The following is a 19130-nucleotide window of genomic DNA, read 5'->3' on the forward strand; positions in this document are numbered from 1 at the left end:
GGACGGTGCTGAGTTTATCTCATTAATTCTCTCATTTATTTTATACCAGGCTTGTTGAGTAGGTCCTAATATCTCCTTTACATGGGCGAGGAAAATGTAGCTCAGAAGAATAGGGTTAGGGAACCTGCCCAAGTTCATATGGTCAATGGGTCTCTACAGAATTCAAAGCCAGTTCTTTCCTCACCTAAAGCCAGTGTTTGTGATTATGCTGGTGCTGGTTAGAGACAGACTGACAGCAACTCTGTCAACCATCCAAGGAAGTAAGGCAGTTTGAGAAGATAAAGTCTAAGGGCCCCAGGTGGGCGTAGGAGTCGGGTGCTTGGGTGAATTTTAGGTAGGGGATACTTGTGGATAAATAGAAAGAAGGAGGATAAATTCCAAACCTCAGGAGAATGGAGCCAAACCTAGTCATCCAGAGTTTCACCTGCCTCCAACCCAAGGAAGAACAAGAACAGGGGCCAGAGATTAGAGCTGATGGGTAAGGGGGAGACAGAGGGGTGGTTAACTAGGCTAAATCTCATGCCACCTTAGATGGGTGAGGGGCCCTGGGACACGGCAAGATGACCTGAAAATGGGCTAAGCAAAGGCTGGACCAAAGCTGGCCTCCCAGGAGCCAGAGTCCCCCACACTCCGTTTGGAACGCCCAGGTGGGAGAACCAGCGGCTATTAGAGTCTGTGCCCCGTGGAGCAGGGCTGGTGGGGGTTCTGAGTGAGTGACAACATGCTGCTACCTTGGTGGTAAGAATGTGCTTTTTGTTTGAGTCCAAAAGCCTGTGATTCAGCCCTACAGAGTCATATAAATATATATTCTCTTTTTTCCTCCCAGTAGGGAACATGGGGCTACATGGCACTGCTCCCCAGGGCTGCCCCATAAACAATGGCAGCTGTTTGGATTCCCTTGATTGAAATTGGAAAGGTCACATCTCAATAGTGTCTGCGGGGCTTGCTTTTTCCATTTGTGACAATCCAGTGCTGTCCTGAGGCCTCCCTAAGGTACCCTTCCAGCTTTGACCTTCCATGGTATCTTTCAAACACAGGCTCTGGGCAGCCATCAATGGATCAATGAGGACCGTTCACGGAGCTGAGCTCCCTGGGCCTCTGACTGCTGCTTTCAGCCCTTGCTGCCACTGTCAGATCCGTGGGGGGCACAGGTGGCTGTGCTGTGACATAACAATGGCTTCTGTGCAAGGCTTTGCTCAGTGCTTCTCCACGCTGGGGAGGTCAGTGGCAGCCGTGCCCAACACACCAGCAGCTCTGGGGAGGCCCATGTTGCCTTCTGATAATGGTCAGCAGGGGTCTCTGGAAGGGCCCGCCCCCATGCTGAGTTCAGATCTCTCCCCGTTCGCTGGGAAGAGTGGTTGCTCCCATCCCATGTCCATGGAGCCCCTGGGTCACCTCTGCTGTGAGTGAAGGGGAAGCATGTGCTGTGTCTGAGGAAACAGAGCAGCGGTTTCAAGTCGTGAAGCCATGGCTCACAGGATGGCTTCTGGCTTCGGAGTCCAGGGCTCGACTGAACAAATGCATGGGATGGAATGTTCTGGAAGCAACTCTCAGGTACCCCTTTTCTCTGCTTATTAATCGGTACACATGGTCCCACTAGCCCTTCTAGCTCTGGTGTCTCTGGTGACTCCATTTCTACATCTCTTATTTAAATTATCAAGCAGAGAATCAGGCCCGCTCTGTCTTTAGTCAAGGGTCTGCTCTTTATGCAGTCAGCTGGTGAGTGGCTCGGCAGGTGCCAGCCTGGCCAACAAGGCCCTTACCCTTGTGATAGGGTAGGTGAGCAGAGCAGTCCCCAGAAGAGGGCAGGCAGCCCAAGCTGTACCTCTAAGTTGGTTTCACCTCTCTCTTCTCACTGGTCTCCCTCAGGAGGCAATGGGGAAAATTACTCTTTTCAACTAGCTCCTTAAGCTAAACCAAATTACGCAGACCAAAGGCCCTGGCACGCTGTGGAGAGAACTGGAGAGTAATTCCGGTTGTCCTCACCACTCCAGTATTGTCTGTCTGGCTTGCTGTCTGCAAAAAGGGAGCTCAGTAAATACCAGGGATTACTGTGATTATTATGAATCCTCTAAGTAGCTAAATTCCCCAAATTCTCAGAGTTGTAATGCCTTGGGATTTGGAGATGTAATTAAGAACAGATGAGCCTCCAAGAGGTTGATGGTGATGATCTGGGATCGCATCAAACGGCACGGAGAATGTTGATGTGAGTTTCGGGCCTTGGGCGCCCCCTGGTGGCAGTGGAGTGAGGACTGGAGGTGGGGTAGTCAGAGGCCCAGGCGTCCTCCGCCTTCCAGGCTCCAGGGACTTGGGAGGCCACCCACGAGCCCACTCAGCAGGCTGTCGAGAGGCAAAGCTGTGCGTCAAGGCCACTTGTGACAGCTCTGCGCTGTTTCAGGAGGGAAGGAAACCGGCCAAGTCTGACCCATCTCCTCTTGGCAGCCACCTACCTTCCGCCCACACGTGGGTCTTGCCAGCAGAGGGCTGTGCTGCAGCGTTGGGTCACTCCCCCACCGTCCCCACCCCCGCCTTCCTTAGTTTCTACTCATTTTCCAATGTTTTCCTCTGACTTTAGAGCTTACTGGAAGAAGCGGAAATACCAACAAGGCAATAGTACGTTTTATTTGATCTATCCACGGCAGCGACCTGAATCTATATGATCTGTCAGGCCAAGAATGTTTTGACCTTCTGAAAGGAAATGAATGTTCTCCGAACCAGAGCCAAGCAAGCGGCTTAGACCCAGCCACAAGCAGGAGTCTGGGGCCAGGGGAGTTCCTGGGCATTCAATCTCCATCAAAATATGACTTGAAGCTCATGATTTAGGGCAGCATGGGAGGGAAGGAGCCCCATAATTACCATGAGAAGCAGTAGTGTGAGGGTGCTGTAGCCAGAATGCCCAATGTCTGCTACTTGGTTGGCTGTGCGGCCTCAGACGAGTTGCTTAGCCTCTCTGTGCCACCATTGTCTCACCTTTGCGCTAGAAGGTAATAACAGAATCTTTCTCATGGGGTCACTACATTAGATGAATTAGTCATGTGAGGTACTTAGAGCTGTCTGTCATGCCATAGGTGCTCAGAGTGGTATCTTGTCCCCAGGTATTGCTTAGGTTCTTTATGCTACATCTCCTTGTTTTATCCTCACAGAAGCCTGGGAAGCAGGTTTTTGTGATTCTATTATGCAGAAGATACTGAGTTTCTGATGTTTATTGAATCGCTCAGGGTCACATGGCTAGAAATCGGCAGGGGCAGATTCCTTAGTGGAGATCTCTGACTGCAAATCCTGTATTCTTTCTTATTTTCCCCTGTGACACTTCCCCCCATGGTCAGCCCTGCTGCCACCATCATGGCCTATCCCTACCTGTCCCCCATGTGCCCCTGGAGCCCACGGGAGTTTTGGTGGCTCTGGAATCTCAGCATGGCTTCCTATCTGTGACAACCTGGACAAGTTCCTTGATCTCTCTGAGCTTTGATTCCTTTTGTTTCTGTAAATTGGCCCAAGAAACTAAGAAAGGGAACAGCGACGCTGAGTGTCAGGATCCCGGTGGCATGAGCAGGCCGTGTGCCGCCAGGGGCTGCCCTGTACCCACACCCAGGCCTTGGGCTTCTCTGGGTGACCATAAATAATTCACAGAATGTCAACGCCAGACGAGGCCACTCTGTGACCATGATGGATTAAGACAAAAACAAGACCACTTTCAAATCATGTCTGAACCCAGACAAAACAAGAACATTATCCAAAACACAAAAATACCCAGCCGCCCCTCCCTTCCCATTCTGATTGACATCACAGAAGGCTGTTCCTTTGCCCGTTGTGACTCTAGTCCTGTTTGATCCCCCACCCCACCTTCTAGATTGAACGCACTAAATTCCCATTTGTAGGATCAGCCCTGCCATCCGGGGCCGCCAATCCCCACCAAAGCCCTGCTTCCTTGAACCCGTCCCCAAATCACCTGACACGCCCTGGTCCTGACCCACAGTGAGTTCTTCCCGGTGCTCTCCTTAGTGGGACACTCAGCGTTCCCTGGGTTGTTGGGAACCCCCCCTCACTGCCAATAAACCTCAGTTTGTTTGGCTCCAGGTGGGTTCCTGGTGTTCTTTGGCTGGGGAGGGAGGACACTGACTTTGCCTCCAAAATGAAACGTTATGATATCTAGAAGACACTTCCAAGTGGGGCCTGCTATGTAGCAAGTGCCCAGTACATTTGAGTAAATAGCATTTATATTTATTTCAAAAAGCACCTTCCCCTGTGGGCAGAGCTGAACTGTCCCTGAGCAGCCCGTGTCGTCTTTGAAGTCCTCGCAGACACCCTCTGATGCTCACCTTGGCGTCACCTCCCGCTGCCTTCCTCGGACCTTTGCCTCTCCCTGCGGACCTCAAACCTATGAAAGCCCCTTTTACCCAGGACCCATGGGTCTGCCCTGTCCCATGGAGGGCACCCTCGAAGGATGTTCCGGCAACACAGAGGAGAGGTGCAGGCTAACAGTGGCTGGATCCTCTCTGCAGTGGCCCCCTTCTGGCTCCCTGGCAGAGCAGGGGGTCTGCAAATGGAAACTCCCTCGCCCCCTGGCCAGCTTCATCGGTGGGGGTCCGTCCCAGGGACCCCAGGGTTCTTCTAAGCCCATGGCTGCTGATTGCAGATAATGCATTAAAAATACAGATCCGCATCTGTTCGCTTGAACACGGGTGTTGGGGAATTTCTGTGATTTGTAATGACAGGGTGTGAGGAGAGCAAAGTGCTCGTTGTGCCTGGGAGCCCGGCGCTGCTGCCAGCCAGGAGCTGGAGGCATGGTTTGGGGTGAGCATCAAACTCCTGGGCTCCAGCCAAGCCTTTCTGCACAGGCACCAAGAGGCGGGTCCAGGCATTTCACTGGAAACACCTAACTAGGTAACCAGTGGAGCATAGAACAGGGTCCAGTCCAGGAAGGACTCAGGCCCCAGTCTGGTGTTTGCAAAGAGTTCCTGACAGGAGGGGGACCGGCCTTTGCCAGACAAAGGTCAGGAGGAAAAAGCGTCTCTCGTGGGTCAAGTGTCCATTTCCCAGCAACCATGAGAGTCCAGTTCCTTGTCTGCAACACAGGGTGTTCAAATTAACTGCTGGCTGGGGTGTAGCTCAATGGTAGAGCATTTGCCTAGCATGGGCAAGGCCCTGGGTTGGATCCCCAGTAACTCACAAACAGAGCAGCAAATAAAAGTACCTACCTCTTAGTTTTATTTTTTTTAAAAAATAAGGTAGTTATATTAAATTGCTTCAAACAGAATGGGGCACAGCATAGTAGGCACTCAAGGAAAGTTTGCTATTGTATAAATTATTTTACTCTGTGAAATATTGCATTAGATTCTAGGATACTGAGATGATTGAAGGCGAGGCTCTTGCCCTCCTCCACCAGCTGCAGAGACAGTCAATGGTCACCATGTGCTTCACCTTGACCTTATGTGTGGACTTACAGATATTTGGTTTTGCATAACCTGTTGAGAGGGCACAGGCTGGGGTGGGAAGGTCAAAGAGCTTCCTGGACAAAGGGACACTTGAAACCTGAGCATAGACAGGGTGATCTTGGCCTGGAATAGCATATGCCAAGGCCGTGGGGCTCTAGGAGGGAACAGAGAGTGTCTCTGGAGGAAATACAGTATAGCTAGACTTTGGGGTGGGGGTATTAGGCATCTACTTCCATGTCACAAGTTGCCACAAAACTTAGTGGCATGAAACAACATTTCTTATCTCATATTTTCTGTGAGCCAGCCATTAGGTGTGGCTTAGTTGGGTTCTCTGGCTTTGAATTTCTCATAAGGCTGCACGCGTTCAAGGTGTCCACCAGGGCTGTGGTCACTTAACAGGTGAAAGGATTGCTTCCAACCTCACCCACACAGTTGTTTGCATGGATTAACCCCTCTGTGCTGTTGATTGGGGAACACCCTCAGTTCCCTCCCGTGGGGCAGCTTTTTGCTCAGCTGTATGAGAGCAAGCCTGAGAGAGAGAATGAGACAGAGGTCATAGCCCTTCGTGACCTAATATCAGAGGTGACATCCTTTCCCAGCACATTTGCTGTGTTCTGCCCCCTAGAAACAAGTTGCTATGTCCAGCCCAAACAGAGACAGAGGACTGCACGGGCATGGATACCGGAGAATGGGGCCCATTTAGTTATTTTTTAATCTGCCCACCACCACCTGCACCCTGGTTCTCAATGATAGTGGTCCCTTCCACATACAACTCACCTTCACTCCTTCTCAAGGCCTCTAGAGATCTCATTTCTTGACAGCATCAAATGAAAGTCCAGACTTTCAACATCTGAATCAGGTCCAGATGTGATGAAGCTCTTGGATGTGCCTCCTTAAGTGGGGGCTCCAGAAAACTCTCTCTCTGGATTTGGTGACTTGGCAACCAGAGATACATTATCTGTCTTCAGGTACTCAACCTACAATCGTAGGACAGACAGAGGGTAATGGGTATTGACACTCCTGGCCACCAAGGGGAAAATGTGATTCACGAAGTCATTGGTCCATAACAATTTTGAAATCCAGCCAGAAAAGTGTTGCAAGTTTCTTGATGAGGTTTCAAAGCCAGGGACTAATTCTCTGTGACTCTTAATTCCACTTTGTAAGCTCTGGTTCCCTCCCTCTGAGTTGCCCTTCCCTTCTCATGAAAGGAAGCACGTGTTTGAAGCTGACCTGGTTCCTCAGTCGGCTTCCTGCCAGGACTCCTGTGTCCGACGCCCCTTTTCATCTTGTGCTCTCCCCCTCTGTTCCTTTCGATCGCAGCCTGCAATGTTTCTTCTGCTGATGGTTTTCTCAAAAACATTGTTGGTCTCCTGTAAATCTCATTGAGAGTCCCACTCTGCACAAGGCACACCCACAAATTTGTTTAGATTACACTCTTTCCCTACCTAGGCCTTCTGTTATGGGGACCAGGAGAGAGCTCTTTTTCTTCCCAGCCTCCCTATGGTTTGATCATGAAGAATTGCTCAGGCCCACCTTGATCTCTTTAGAGTCCATCGTGTGGCAGACAAAACACGACGGTCCTTTGATCTTCCTGCAAACCTCAACCAAAGGCTACACAGTCACACCTTCGGCTCTGTCTTCGGACCGCTTCTTATCAGCATCAGAGCCATTTCTTCATTTTAGCATCCTTTGCTATCTCGGGGGACTGAGAGCTTTCAAAACTAGCAAATCCTGGCGTCTTTCTGCCGGACAGCGATTCTTGTCTTCTCACATCAACACCCAGAAGAAATCCACTTTGCTTGGGTTCTGTTGCTAGATTCCTAAGTGTGTCCAGCCCATGTTCTCCAAGTGCAGACAACATTGTCACCAAGCTTCCTGACCACATAGCAAGGACCCTGTTCCTCTGGTTTCCAATGACATGTTCTTCATTGCCTTCGAGCCTCTACCAGAAGCATCTTCAAAGTTGCGATGCCTTTGAGGAAAGGGGGGATTTCTCAGACCTCAAGGGTACCCCCAGCCTCTGCCTGTCACCTCCTCCCAAAGCCATCTCCCATTTTTAGGTGTCTATCATGATGCTATCTTTCTCTCGATACCAAAGTCTACGTGCACCCCCTCTTCCAGTTTGTAACAAATCCCACCAAGCCTTAGTGACATGAGACAACATGGCTTGGTTTCCGTGTGTTGGGAATGAGGTGTGTGTTAGATGAGTCTGTGACACGGCTGTGGCCCAGGTGTCTCCTGAGGCTGTGGGAACCTCAAGGCTCACCTGGGGAGGGGTCCGCAGCCAAGCTCCCTTGCGGTATTGGCAGGATCCCGAGCCTCACACGCTGCGGGACTGTGGGCCTCGGTGCTCATGAGGGTTGGCCAGAAGCCACTCTCAGGTCCTTGTCACACGAATCTCTCCATAGGACAGCTGTCCACATGTCAGTTTGCTGCCAGCAGGTGTGCGAGAAAAGCCACAGGCTTCCGTAGCCTAGGATCCAAAGTGACACCCCCACACGTTCGCCCTGTTCTACTCATGAGAACCCAGTCTCTCGGTCCTTTCAGGGGCAGGAGTGCGCGAGGGTGTAACTGCCAGGAGATGAGGACGCTGGGAACATTCCAGAAGCTTGTGTGTGACCGGTGAGGCCTCGATGGCCTGATTATGCCACGTCAGACCCCCAGAGGTGAAGAGCCCCCACAGGAGCATTTCACTGTCCGGCGGAGACTCGGAGAAACACACTCAGCCTGGGCGGGGTGGGCTATCGCTCAGCAACCGCGACAGGGGCTGGCTGGTAACAGTCAGTGCACATTGTGTCACCGGTACCCAACCCAGAGGTCAGGGTCAGCTCTGACCCGTGTGTGTCCCATCTCCACTGGGCCTTTAGCCTCGATCTTTCTCCTGCTTGAAACTCCCTTTCTGGATTGTTCTCACCTGCTCTCAAGCATCCTTCAGAGACCAGGGCAGGCCCCACCTTCCTGTGACGTTTTTCCACACCAGATTCCGTTTGTAACGAAGTCCCTGCCAGTTACTTGTTCTGGGCACGCATGAAGGGCAGGCATTGTTGGTGGGAGGTCACGTGACAGGGGGTGCCATGCCTTTGTGACCTCATCCTGGTGACCTCACCCTCTACCCAGACCTGACCTCCAGTCTTTGGAGAGAACAGAACCTTTTTGCCCCCGAGCAATTGATGTTTTTCAGCGGAGGCTAAATCCAAGATCCCAAAGTGACCGCGCCACCCAGATGCCACTGGATTGTTTTGCAACTGGGATCAACATCTCTGTTGGGATTTGAGGGAAACCCAATCGATAAAATATACTTATTTCCCTCTCAAGCGCGGAATCAATTGGCAGACGCAGGAGAAAGCCAGGGGAGGATCAGCGTGTCACCTTTATGGCTGATGAACTGATTGGAAGGTAGATCTGAATACACTCTGCAGCTAGGGACAGAGAGGGAAAGAGCACGAGAGAGGACAGAGAGAGGGTGCGGGGAGTGACGGAGCCCCGTCAGCTCCTGCTGAGCTCACAAGCAGCCTCCTCTGGGAGTGCACAAGGGACTGCGAGAGGGAGAAGGGTCCTCCTGTCTTGGGACCTTCCAGTGTCACCTGGAAGTGTCTGGTCCAACTCTCAGAAGTGCTGCTGCAAACTTGGGGCAGGGGGGGGTCCCTCTGAGTTCTAACACATCCTCCCGGGTTAGCTAGTCATTAGGTCTCGTGGAAGTTGCCCCCCATGGCTGAAACTTCTCTGTGACTCCTATTGCCCTTAGATTCCCAAATGGATCCTTTGCCAAGGCCTGCACCTGTCCAAGGGCATCTCACCAATGCTCCCACTTCTGTCCCTCTCATATGCCACCCCTTCCCAGCACTCCTATACAAAGCCCCAGGACCTTTGCACTTGCTCCCCTGCTGATGGAAGGGCTCTTCCTCAGACTTCTGGCTCCTTGTCCTGTAAGTCTAAACCCAAACATCGTCCCACAGAGAGCCTCTGCCTGCCCATCCCGAGTGCCCTCCAGTCTTCCTCTCATTGATTTTCTTCAGAGTGCTTGAAGAAAGTCCAAAAATTGATCTGATGTGTTTATTCATTGACTTCTTTGTTGTCTTTCCTTCCCTCTCTGGAATGCAGGGATCAGGGACCTTGCTGTATCCCTAGCACCAGAGCAGTTGCTGGTTTGTTGCTGGCATAAAATTTACATAAATATTTATTGAATGCATACATCAATTCATGACTGCATGAACACAGGAGAGAAGGATTAGACTGGAGGGATTTGATCATCAAGATGACGGTGGGCCCAGAGGCTCTCCCTCCTTTTCCAAAAGACAGGGTCCCCGAGCCCAGCTGAGTAGACCTGGAAAGCCAGCCCTGCTCCGGATTCCCTGCCTGATTTCCCTCTTCCCCATGACTCTCAGGACCTTGTGGTCATTAGGGGCTGGCCGACTCCCGCCCTCCCCTCCTCTTCTCTATAAAGAACTATTATGGACTTGATTTCCAGCAGGGGGCGCTACACATGGTCATCAGAATTCTGACTTAGTCCTCCACATTCCCATAATTCATCACACAGGAAACCAGAGAGCAGTGGCCCCAGGGCTCTTTCTAGAGAGGAGTGGTGCAGCCCCAGCTGCTGCCCACCAAGGGCCCACAGTTCCGATGGAAAACAAGACAGCCCGCGGGAGCCACTGCATAGTGACAGGGTCTAGTTAGCACTGTGGTGTTGGGGGGACCTTCAAGGAAGGGAAACTAAAGGGGTCGGGTAGAGACTAGAGGGAGAATGGAGGAAGCTGGGTTTATGGAACAATGTATTAGTCACCTATTGCTGTGTAACAAGTTGCCACAAACCTAGTGGGCTAAATGTGAGGGGGAAAGGTACAGTCATACATGCTGGTGGGACTGCAGATTGGTGCAACCACTCTGGAAAGGATTACAGAGATACCTCAGAAACCGTGGAATGGAGTCACCATTTGACCCAGCTATCCCACTCCTCGGTCTATACCCAAAATCAGCTTACTACAGTGACACAGTCACATCAAGGTTTATAGCAGCTCACTTCACAATAGCCAAAGTATGGAATCAACTTAGATGCCCTTCAACAGGTGAATGGATAAAGAAAATGTGCTACATATACATAATGAAATATTACTCAGCCTTAAAGTTGAAGAAATTTTGGCATGTGCAGGCAAATGGATAGAGCTGGAGAATCTCAAAGCAAAATAATTCAATCCCCCAAAAGGCAAAGGCTGAATGTTTTCTCTGACAGGCGAATGCTAATTCACAATAAGAGGGGCGGGGTGGCTAGGGAAAAATAGAGGAACTTTGGATTAGGCAGAGGGCAGTGAGGGGACAAGAGGGTGTATGGGATTAGGGAGGATAATAGAATGAATTAGACATTATTACCCTGTGGACATACATGACTACACAACCCGTGTGATTCTACATCATGTACAACCAGAAGAATGAGAAGTTATACTCCATTTATGTATGATGTATCAAAATGCATTCTACTGTCATGTATAACTTATTAGAATTTTTAAAAATATCTGTTTATATTGTTTAAACATTTACATGTGTAAACATATACAGCTTCTGCAGGTCAGAGATCCAGTAACAGCTGGATTCAGCTGCAAACAAGGTGTCCACTAGGACTGGGTTCTCAGCTGGTGGCTCAACTGGGGCAGGATCCATGCCCCATTTGTGTGGTTGCTGCAGCATCTAGATCCTGGCAGTTGCAGGGCTGAGTGCTTCTTCCTTTTTTTTCTTTTTCTTTTTCTTTTTTTTTTTTTTTTTTTCTGGATGTAGACCTGAGGCTGCCTTTGGCTGCTAGAGATTCGTCCCTGCAATTTCTTGCTACGTGGGTTTCCTAAAGTCAGCTGCTTATTTCACTGAACCGCAAGGAGAATCTCTGGGCAGACTGGCTAGTGAGATGGGGTATTACATACCATTACATAACCAGGGAAGTGACATCCCTCTCCTTTGCCAGCCTCTATTGATTAAAAGTTAGGTGACAAGTTCTGCCCACATTTAATGGGAAGGGGTCAAACAATGGTGTAGACACCAGATGGGGGAATCATGGAACTGCCACCCTAGAGGGGTGTCAACCACGGTGCCTATCAGGTGTTCAGGACTGTGCCAAATACGTTTACATATTCACCAAAATGGCCTGCAAGGCAGGTGTCATCCCATTCCACAGATGAGAAGCTAAAGTCTCAGAGCAATGCACATTGGCCCAAGGTCCTGCCGGTGTGAAGACTCGAACAAACATCAAGTGAACTTGGGCCCAGTTGAGACCAAAGGCTCAGCATCCTTGTAGTGGGGAGCAGAGGCCTGAGAGAGGAAGGGCAGGGAGTAGCTAGAGGAGGGCTAGAGTGCCCCAGGAGACCTGAGACCACAGGAAATGAAGGGGGGTAAAGTGCATTTTGAGAAAGAAAACAGAGCACTTAAGTCTGATGATCTCTATTTTCTCAATGAAGCAGAAAATGAGGGTGTCTCCTGAGAGGGTGGAGGATGGGCTGGAGGGGAAGCAGAACTGAGTTGGCACAGCAGTTGGGGGGTGATGGGGAACAGGAGCTTTGCCAGCCCAGGACACATTGCCAAGAGAGTAGGCTGCTTCTGCCGTGGAGACTTCAGGGTGGGGTCAGGAGTGGTCCCCACTCCCTCCCAGCATTCACTCTCCTCACTGTGCCTTGGAGTGCTGTGATTCAGGCCAAGTCCATCTCTGTCACTGGAAGGAAAGTTCTCGCAGGACAGGGACCTAACAGCAGTCCACGTGGCACCTCCCCATGCCCAACACGGGACCTGGCACTTGAGAAGCCTCCCTAACCAGCCTGATTCCAGACAATAAATTTCTAAATCGTTCTTGTTTTACCACTCATCCCTAATGGCTCACGCAATTCTAAAAGACATTTTGAAACTATGTATTTTTACTTTTATTTTGGAAGTCAATGTTCAAACGGTGCCGTGGAGTAGAAAGTGGGGTTAGGCATGGCATCGGGGAAGTATGCCACATACCTAACTCGGGGACAGAAAATCAGCTCAGCATCTGAGACCCGCCTTTGTGATATCAGGAAGTCAAAAGAACCATTTCACAGTATTCTGTTGCAATCTACTTTGATTGGAATGAAACGTTACCCACAGTGTATTGTGGCCTGGGGAAAAAAAAATCCAGTTACTCTTCAGACACTTGTAGTACCATCCTGCTCCCGTCAAATTACTGTCAAGAAAACCTAACTCATGCCATCCTAGGTTCAAAAGAGAGAAACATTCAGTTGCATCTTAAGGGTCATGTCCAGGAGGATCGATGCCCAGAGGCTCCACTATTTTGGCCTTGGCCTTAGGCTATTGGGTGGCAATTTGCTGGCAGCTGGCAGCATCTCTGGGAGCGCCACCCTTCCCAGGACTCCTATACAAAGCCCTAGATCTTCTCTAATCGGGTCAGCTTGGGTCATATGCCCATGAGTCAGTGTGGCCAGAGTGATTCAGTCCTCTCATCAAGCCTTGGTCCCAGAAGGGAGTCACAAAAGGGAGTTGGGGTGCTGTGTGTGATGGAGAGGTGGAGTGGGCGCCAGGGGATTATATATTCAACATGTTCCGGGTCTGGGAGCTGTAGTCAGGGACCTCATTTTATTTGCCCAATCAGCCTCTCTTGCGTTGGTGGTATAGTGGTGAGCAAAGCTGCCTTCCAATCAGCCTCTCTTCTCATCCTAACTAGGGACACCCCTGGGGTTTCATCGTGGGCCACTAAGGGAAGCTAAGTCTTGGAGACTTGGTATCCAGAAGGACTGGAGAACCCTGGGTCTGAATTCCAGCTGCCTAACCTTTGCTGGACTTGGTGCCACCATGGGGTGCACTCCTGTTGACAGTCTTGTCATGTTTCTCTGATGGGACCTGGAGTGGAACCATGAGCTGTGCTCCAGCCTGTCACCCCCACCACCAGAGCTGGGTCTGGTAGGCTTCCCACACCTGCCCCGACCCAGTGGGAACCTGGGGCTCCTGCCTCATGACTCTGACCTTCACATTTCTGCTCCACGCCATTTACGCATTGCTGCCACCTGTTCTCCAAGCCACCGCCCACCCCCCACCCCCCCACCCCCCCAGTCCCAACCTCTCTCCAAAGCCACTCAATTCCCCAACACAAGTGGGAACAGCTATTCAAACACCACTCATGAGACCGGGGCCAGGAAGTAGAGTTCAATGGCACTTTATTTTTTTGGACTGGATGTATCCGTTTTTCCCAACTCAGGTTTGCCTTTCTGCTGGTTCTTAGCCAGGATTTTCTTCATGCCATGGTTTTGCTTCCGATAGACTTCAAGGTCCTCAAAGTACTTCACTCTCAAGAGAGCTGCTTTCTGTTCATATGGCTGCTTTCCCATCTCTGTTGCTGTAGACCACATCTTCCCACTGGCCTTTGCTACCTGTACCACTGACCAGGTGGGGTTCTCCTTCATCAGCTGGGAATAGTGATCTTGGCAGAAGAGCAGGAAGGATGATGGAGGCCGTCTGGGGGCCAGGGGGTCCCGTTTTCTACGTTTTTTCTTCTTGCCAACGAAGTGCGACATTTCTTCCTGATAGCGGGCTTTGTCGAGCTTGGCCAGGGCTTCATATTTGGCCTTTTCATGCTTTGAGATGGATCTCCATTTTTCTGAACACTTTTTAGAGAACTCTTTAAAACCAAGGTAGGTATTTGGCTGCTGTTCCTTGAGTTTGTTTCTGTAATTCAACAAAAAGTGGATGTAGGAAGAGACGTTCACCTTGGGCCTCAGCTGGACTTCTTTTCCCATGTTCACAAGATCATGCTTTTTTCTGGGTTCAGTACCTTGGACAGCAGAGACTTTTGCGGGCACATCCAGGAGCAATATACAAGGTGCTCCGCTTGTGGTGATTTTTTTCTCTCTGGGAAGAGCTGCAGTCCCAGGTTGGCCTTTTCAGTGGTGGTCCTATTGTTGGGTCAGAGGAGGAGAATTGTGACGTCACTCGCAAGCGGGCCAATCCTGGCCCTCACTTGCGTGTATTTGCATACAGGGGCTCTGATTGGTTGGTTCCACAAGGGTCATTTTTCATCTCTCCAGAGCGATTGATGGTTTATCCAAAGCAAGCGATGGAGCTGCGGATTCCTCTGGGAACAATCCTCCTTGGCTTCCTGGAGGCAGAGGGTTTTTCCTCTGCTTTGAGGGCTTTAAATCTCTTGGGTGTAGTAACCAGGGTCTGCCTCCCTCGCTGTAAGAGTGTCAGGATGCCGCATCATCCCTTCCAAAGACGGGCTGGAAATAATGAACAGGAGGGGGTGGACGGCCCCCGAGCTGTCATGATAAAATGTGAAGTCTTTCTGTTTGCCTTGAACAGTGGCAGCTCCTGCTGTACAAAGGGTTTAGTAGTAACTCTAAAAATAATCGGCTATGACAGGTGTGACTCTGTTCCTGTCAGGACAAAGTTGTCTAATTTAAAACCTGAGCACTCCGGCTATGAGTCTGAACTCTTCATTTCTCTGAAGAAATTTGAGGGGAAAGAGGGAGGAGAAACTTGTGATTTTATTAATTACCCTCAAGTCCATGAGAATGCAGTAGCATTCTTGACACCTCGGAAGCCTCCCCACACTCCCAGGCAGGGTCCCCCCCGCCCCCCCCCCCCCCCCCGTTCCTTATCATTAGAGCACAAAGCTCTAACCGCCACACTCAAACTAGTTGGCTTCTGTCTTTTTAAAGAATATTTCAGGAAGCTTCCAGTTGGAAGAAAAAGACAAGAAAAGTGTTGTTTGCTGACCTTCAGACCCTGCTCTGTACTTGCTTACGTGGAATTGGATTTAATACAACTCTGTGGTTGGTGATAGTGTCATATTTATAGGATGAGAAAACTGAGTTTCATTGACATGAGAAATAACAAGTTCAAGGTCAAGACAGCTATTAACAGCTGGGAGTGTGGATTTTGACTGGCACTGTCTATCAAGCCTATACTTCATCCTGCCTGCACAGAACTGTATCCTGGGGGTCCAGGGTCAAGATGTGTGGTCTCCGCTGCCAAACCTGAAAAGGAAACTTGCCTACAACCACATTACAATTTGCATTTTTGCCAAATCCATTCTTAGGACTCTATGATTAATTTCAATTTTTTGGCCTCCATTTAAAAAAAAAAAAAAGAAAATGATTGGAGTCCCCAGTCCTGAATTCTGGCCCCAGTTCTGCTGCAGGTGGTCATGCTGCCTAAGCCATGCCCTTCCTCCCTGTGAGCCCAGGTTTCTCATAAACTAAGCTTTTGAACTCACCAGGGAAGCCCCTCCAGGTGACATGCTACAGTTTTGTCATCTCAGACGCCAGTGGAGGAAATCTGCATGTGTGTATGTGTGTGTTGGCATCAGGGGTAAAGAGTGGGGATCTGGCCAATAAAACAGATTTTTCTGGGGATATTTACCAACCTGGTTAGCTTTTTTCACTCTTCTTCTTTCTCCCAAGGGGCCAGAGACTGGCTCACCTGTTTGTTGGGCTTGAGCTGGCTGCAGAGATAAATGGGATTCTTCCTGAAATCCAAAGATGGGACGTGAGGAAGAACTTTAGCTAAAGTTGACACAGATTAATCAGACTGCTTAGGCACATATACACATATGCACATGCAGGCATGCGTGTGCATGTGCACGCGCACGCGCACACGCACACACAGAACAGTTTGTCTATGCTTCTGTGCGTAACTTCCTACCCCTCTCCTGAGGATACAATCCAGGAAGACTAAGCCCATGATAACCATCTGGAGGCTGGCAGATCCAGGAGGAGGCAGTGAGAGTGCAAAGCTGTGGCAACCTGTTAGGCCAAATTACCAACTTGCAAGGGAGATGCGGATGTGCCTCTGTCAGGAGGCTGGGGAATCTGATCCCTAGCTTTCTAAGTCAGTGCCAGGGACACGTGTCAGTCTGCCCCTCCATACTCCCTTTCTACCCTTCTCTATTTGGCTCGATCCTGGGAAGCTGACTCACAGGGGCCATACGAAGACTCCATGCCCTGTGGCCTCCCTTGCAGTTTGGCCTATGGGGACCCCATTACATCAGGGATGGAGGAAGGTGAAGTTGGGGTATTCGTGCTGCTGACTCCCTTCCCACAGAGTCACCTGGAGCTGGATGCCTCCCCCAACTGCAGGTCTTTGCTCCTCCTAAGGTGTCCCCTCAAAATGACTCTCCTTTCAGGTTCAGGAATTGCTCCCTTCCCCTGTCCTCTCCTGCCTAGGCTGATCACAGCTAGGCTTCTACTGGCCCTTGGGGACTCTGCCACTTTCATATATCCAGTGACTTTCCTGCACCTAGCCCTCACCCTGTAGATCTTCACTTTATTAAACACTCCTGGAATTATTCTAATTTGAGTCGCCATCTGTTTCCTGCTGACCAAAAGTGCCATGTCACTTGGCTGCCACTGTGCAGGCGTCAGTCCAAACCAGAAGGGTATTGAGCCTCTGGAGACCCAAGTGCCCAAAGTCACACAACCTCGAGTGGCCTGCAGAGGCGATGCCTGCTACTGTGGGAGAGCGACAAGGCACCTGGCCTGGGAAGAGTCGTCTGAAGCCTCTGCATTATGAGATGACCCCCAGGCAGGCACAGTGATCTAGACGGGCAGACAGTAAATACATTAAGTTTTATGAGCTCTAGAGTTTCTGTTGCAAGTACTCAATCTGCCATGGTGGCTCAAAAGCCACCATAGACAATACAAATGACTGTGACTATGTGCCAATAAAACTATACTTACATAAACAGGCTGTAGGCTGGAGGTCACAAATCTGCTGACCCCTGGTCCAGAGATGTGAGTTTAGTATTTCCAAACATTTCAGTTGTAGTCTGATAAGAAATGCATTTTACATCATGATTCATTTATATATATGCTTATTGTGTATTTAATGCTTACTATGTGATTATGGTATGTGTATCAATTCATTTAATTCTTATAACAACCCTGTGGGCTGCTATTTTTATCCTCAGTGTAAAGATAAAGGCAGCTAAGCACAGAGGTCACACAAACAATAACTTGTACCAAACTCTACTTACTACATGTGTGATAGACTCTCATTTTCTAGTCTGTTAGTCTCCACTACCTTCTTTTGTTATTTGCAATACAATCCACAGACTGATTTCATGACCTACTAATGGAAAAATTCTGCCTGGGCAAGTCCCCTCGGAGACCGTGAGCACCCCTTTCCTTGGTGGCAGTTCCACAAAGTGGACTAGCATGGCCCTTGGAGCCAGACAGAGATGAATTCAAATTCTCTAGCTCTGCCCTTACAGCAGATAATGTGGTCAAGACTAATCCTTTTACAACTATGTCTGTAGGAAGTAGTGAGGTGGATGATAAAGCCCAGATTTAAATGATGGGAGTAAAAGCAGCTGGCCTGCCTGTCCCCTGCAGCGTAGGCTGGAAAAGGACAGTGACTTCAGAATGGGGGAAGCTAACAGGCACCACCTCAGCCAACTGGTCGAAGGGGAGGGTGGTAGTAACGGGACACCCTGATATCACCACACCCCCACTTTCTCTGATATCACAATAGAACATCTCACCACATGGTGTCCTTCCCCCAGATCCATACCCAGTTCTTAATCCTGAAAAAAAACATTGAATAAACTCAATTTCAGGGACAAAACAATCTCTGAGCAACCAAGTCTATACGGTTATTTAGGATGTCTTAAAAGAATCAAGTGAGGTATAAACACAAAATTTCTATACTATTTTTGCAACTCTGTTCTTATTTCAAAATAAAGTATTTTTAAAAGAAATCTCCCACTTGATAGTAATATACACCCAGCATTAAGCCATGCTGCGCTTAATGTCCACCATCTCCAGGAATCTCAGGGTCCGAGTCGACCCTCAGTTGCAGCAGCATATGCCCCCCTCACCCTCCCCCTGCACCCCACCCACCACGGTCAAAGGATTTCTCAAATTCAAGGGCACACAGGCATTGCTTAGCTCTGCAAAGTGCTAGGGCTCAAGTACAACAACCAGAACCAAAGTACCCAGGACAGGCATCTCTTCTTGTCCTCCCTCCTGGAATGGGACTCACTGGTTGAACTTATGCTCTGAGCAAGGTGTCTATGGCTGGTCAGATCATCACCTGCCGATGAGCCACATCCCGGAAACCTGTGAACCTGTTGCCTCCCCTGGCAGAAGGGACTTTGCAGATGAGATTATATCTAGGCTCTTGAGATGGGGAGGTTTGCCTGGCTTCTCCAGGTGGGTCTGTAATTGTCACCTGGTCCTCTGAAGAGGAGGGCAAGAGTGTCCATCCTGCAAGACATGATGACAGATGTAGAGGATCAGAGTCAGAGACTTGAAGGTCCTAAACTGGCTTTGAAAATGGAGAAAGAGAAGCTAAGAAATGAAGGTGGTCACTAGAAGCTGGAAGCTTGAACCACCAGAGGGGGAGCCCTGCTGACCCCTCCATCTTGGCCCAGGGATAAATCTGTTTGGGACTTCTCACCTCCAGAAGTGTAGAACAGTAAGTTCGAGTTGCTTAAGCCACTACGTCGGTGGTAATTCACTCAAGCAGCCGTAGGAAATGAGCACATTATCTTTCGTGTGCAGCTGGTGGTCTGCAATTTTTCCCATGCTATTCCTAACCCCCGCTTACGTTAATAAAGATGAAAAATCTACACCATTGCTTATTGGATTAGATGGGGGGCAGAGAGTAGGATCCACTCAATTTTACACACTCGTCCTCACTCACTTGCTGACTCATTAAGTCACTAATTCCCTCATTCACTCACCA

At 49.7% G+C, this 19130-nt stretch overlaps 2 protein-coding genes across 2 annotated transcripts in view; one reads left to right on the top strand and one right to left on the bottom strand.

Annotated features, from left to right (window-relative positions):
* CSMD2 (CUB and Sushi multiple domains 2) overlaps positions 1–19130 on the top strand; it is a gene marked incomplete at both ends in the record, with an annotated part of 546906 nt that overhangs the window by 228278 nt on the left and 299498 nt on the right.
* On the bottom strand, positions 13604–14182 carry HMGB4 (high mobility group box 4; the record flags this gene model as incomplete). Its single annotated transcript, XM_081308157.1, has 1 exon — positions 13604–14182. The coding sequence occupies one exon, from the start codon at positions 14180–14182 to the stop codon at positions 13604–13606; it is 579 nt and encodes a 192-aa protein (XP_081164283.1).

Source organism: Spermophilus citellus, assembly GCF_964194105.1.
Source record: "Spermophilus citellus genome assembly, chromosome: 9".
NCBI lineage: Eukaryota > Metazoa > Chordata > Mammalia > Rodentia > Sciuridae > Spermophilus > Spermophilus citellus.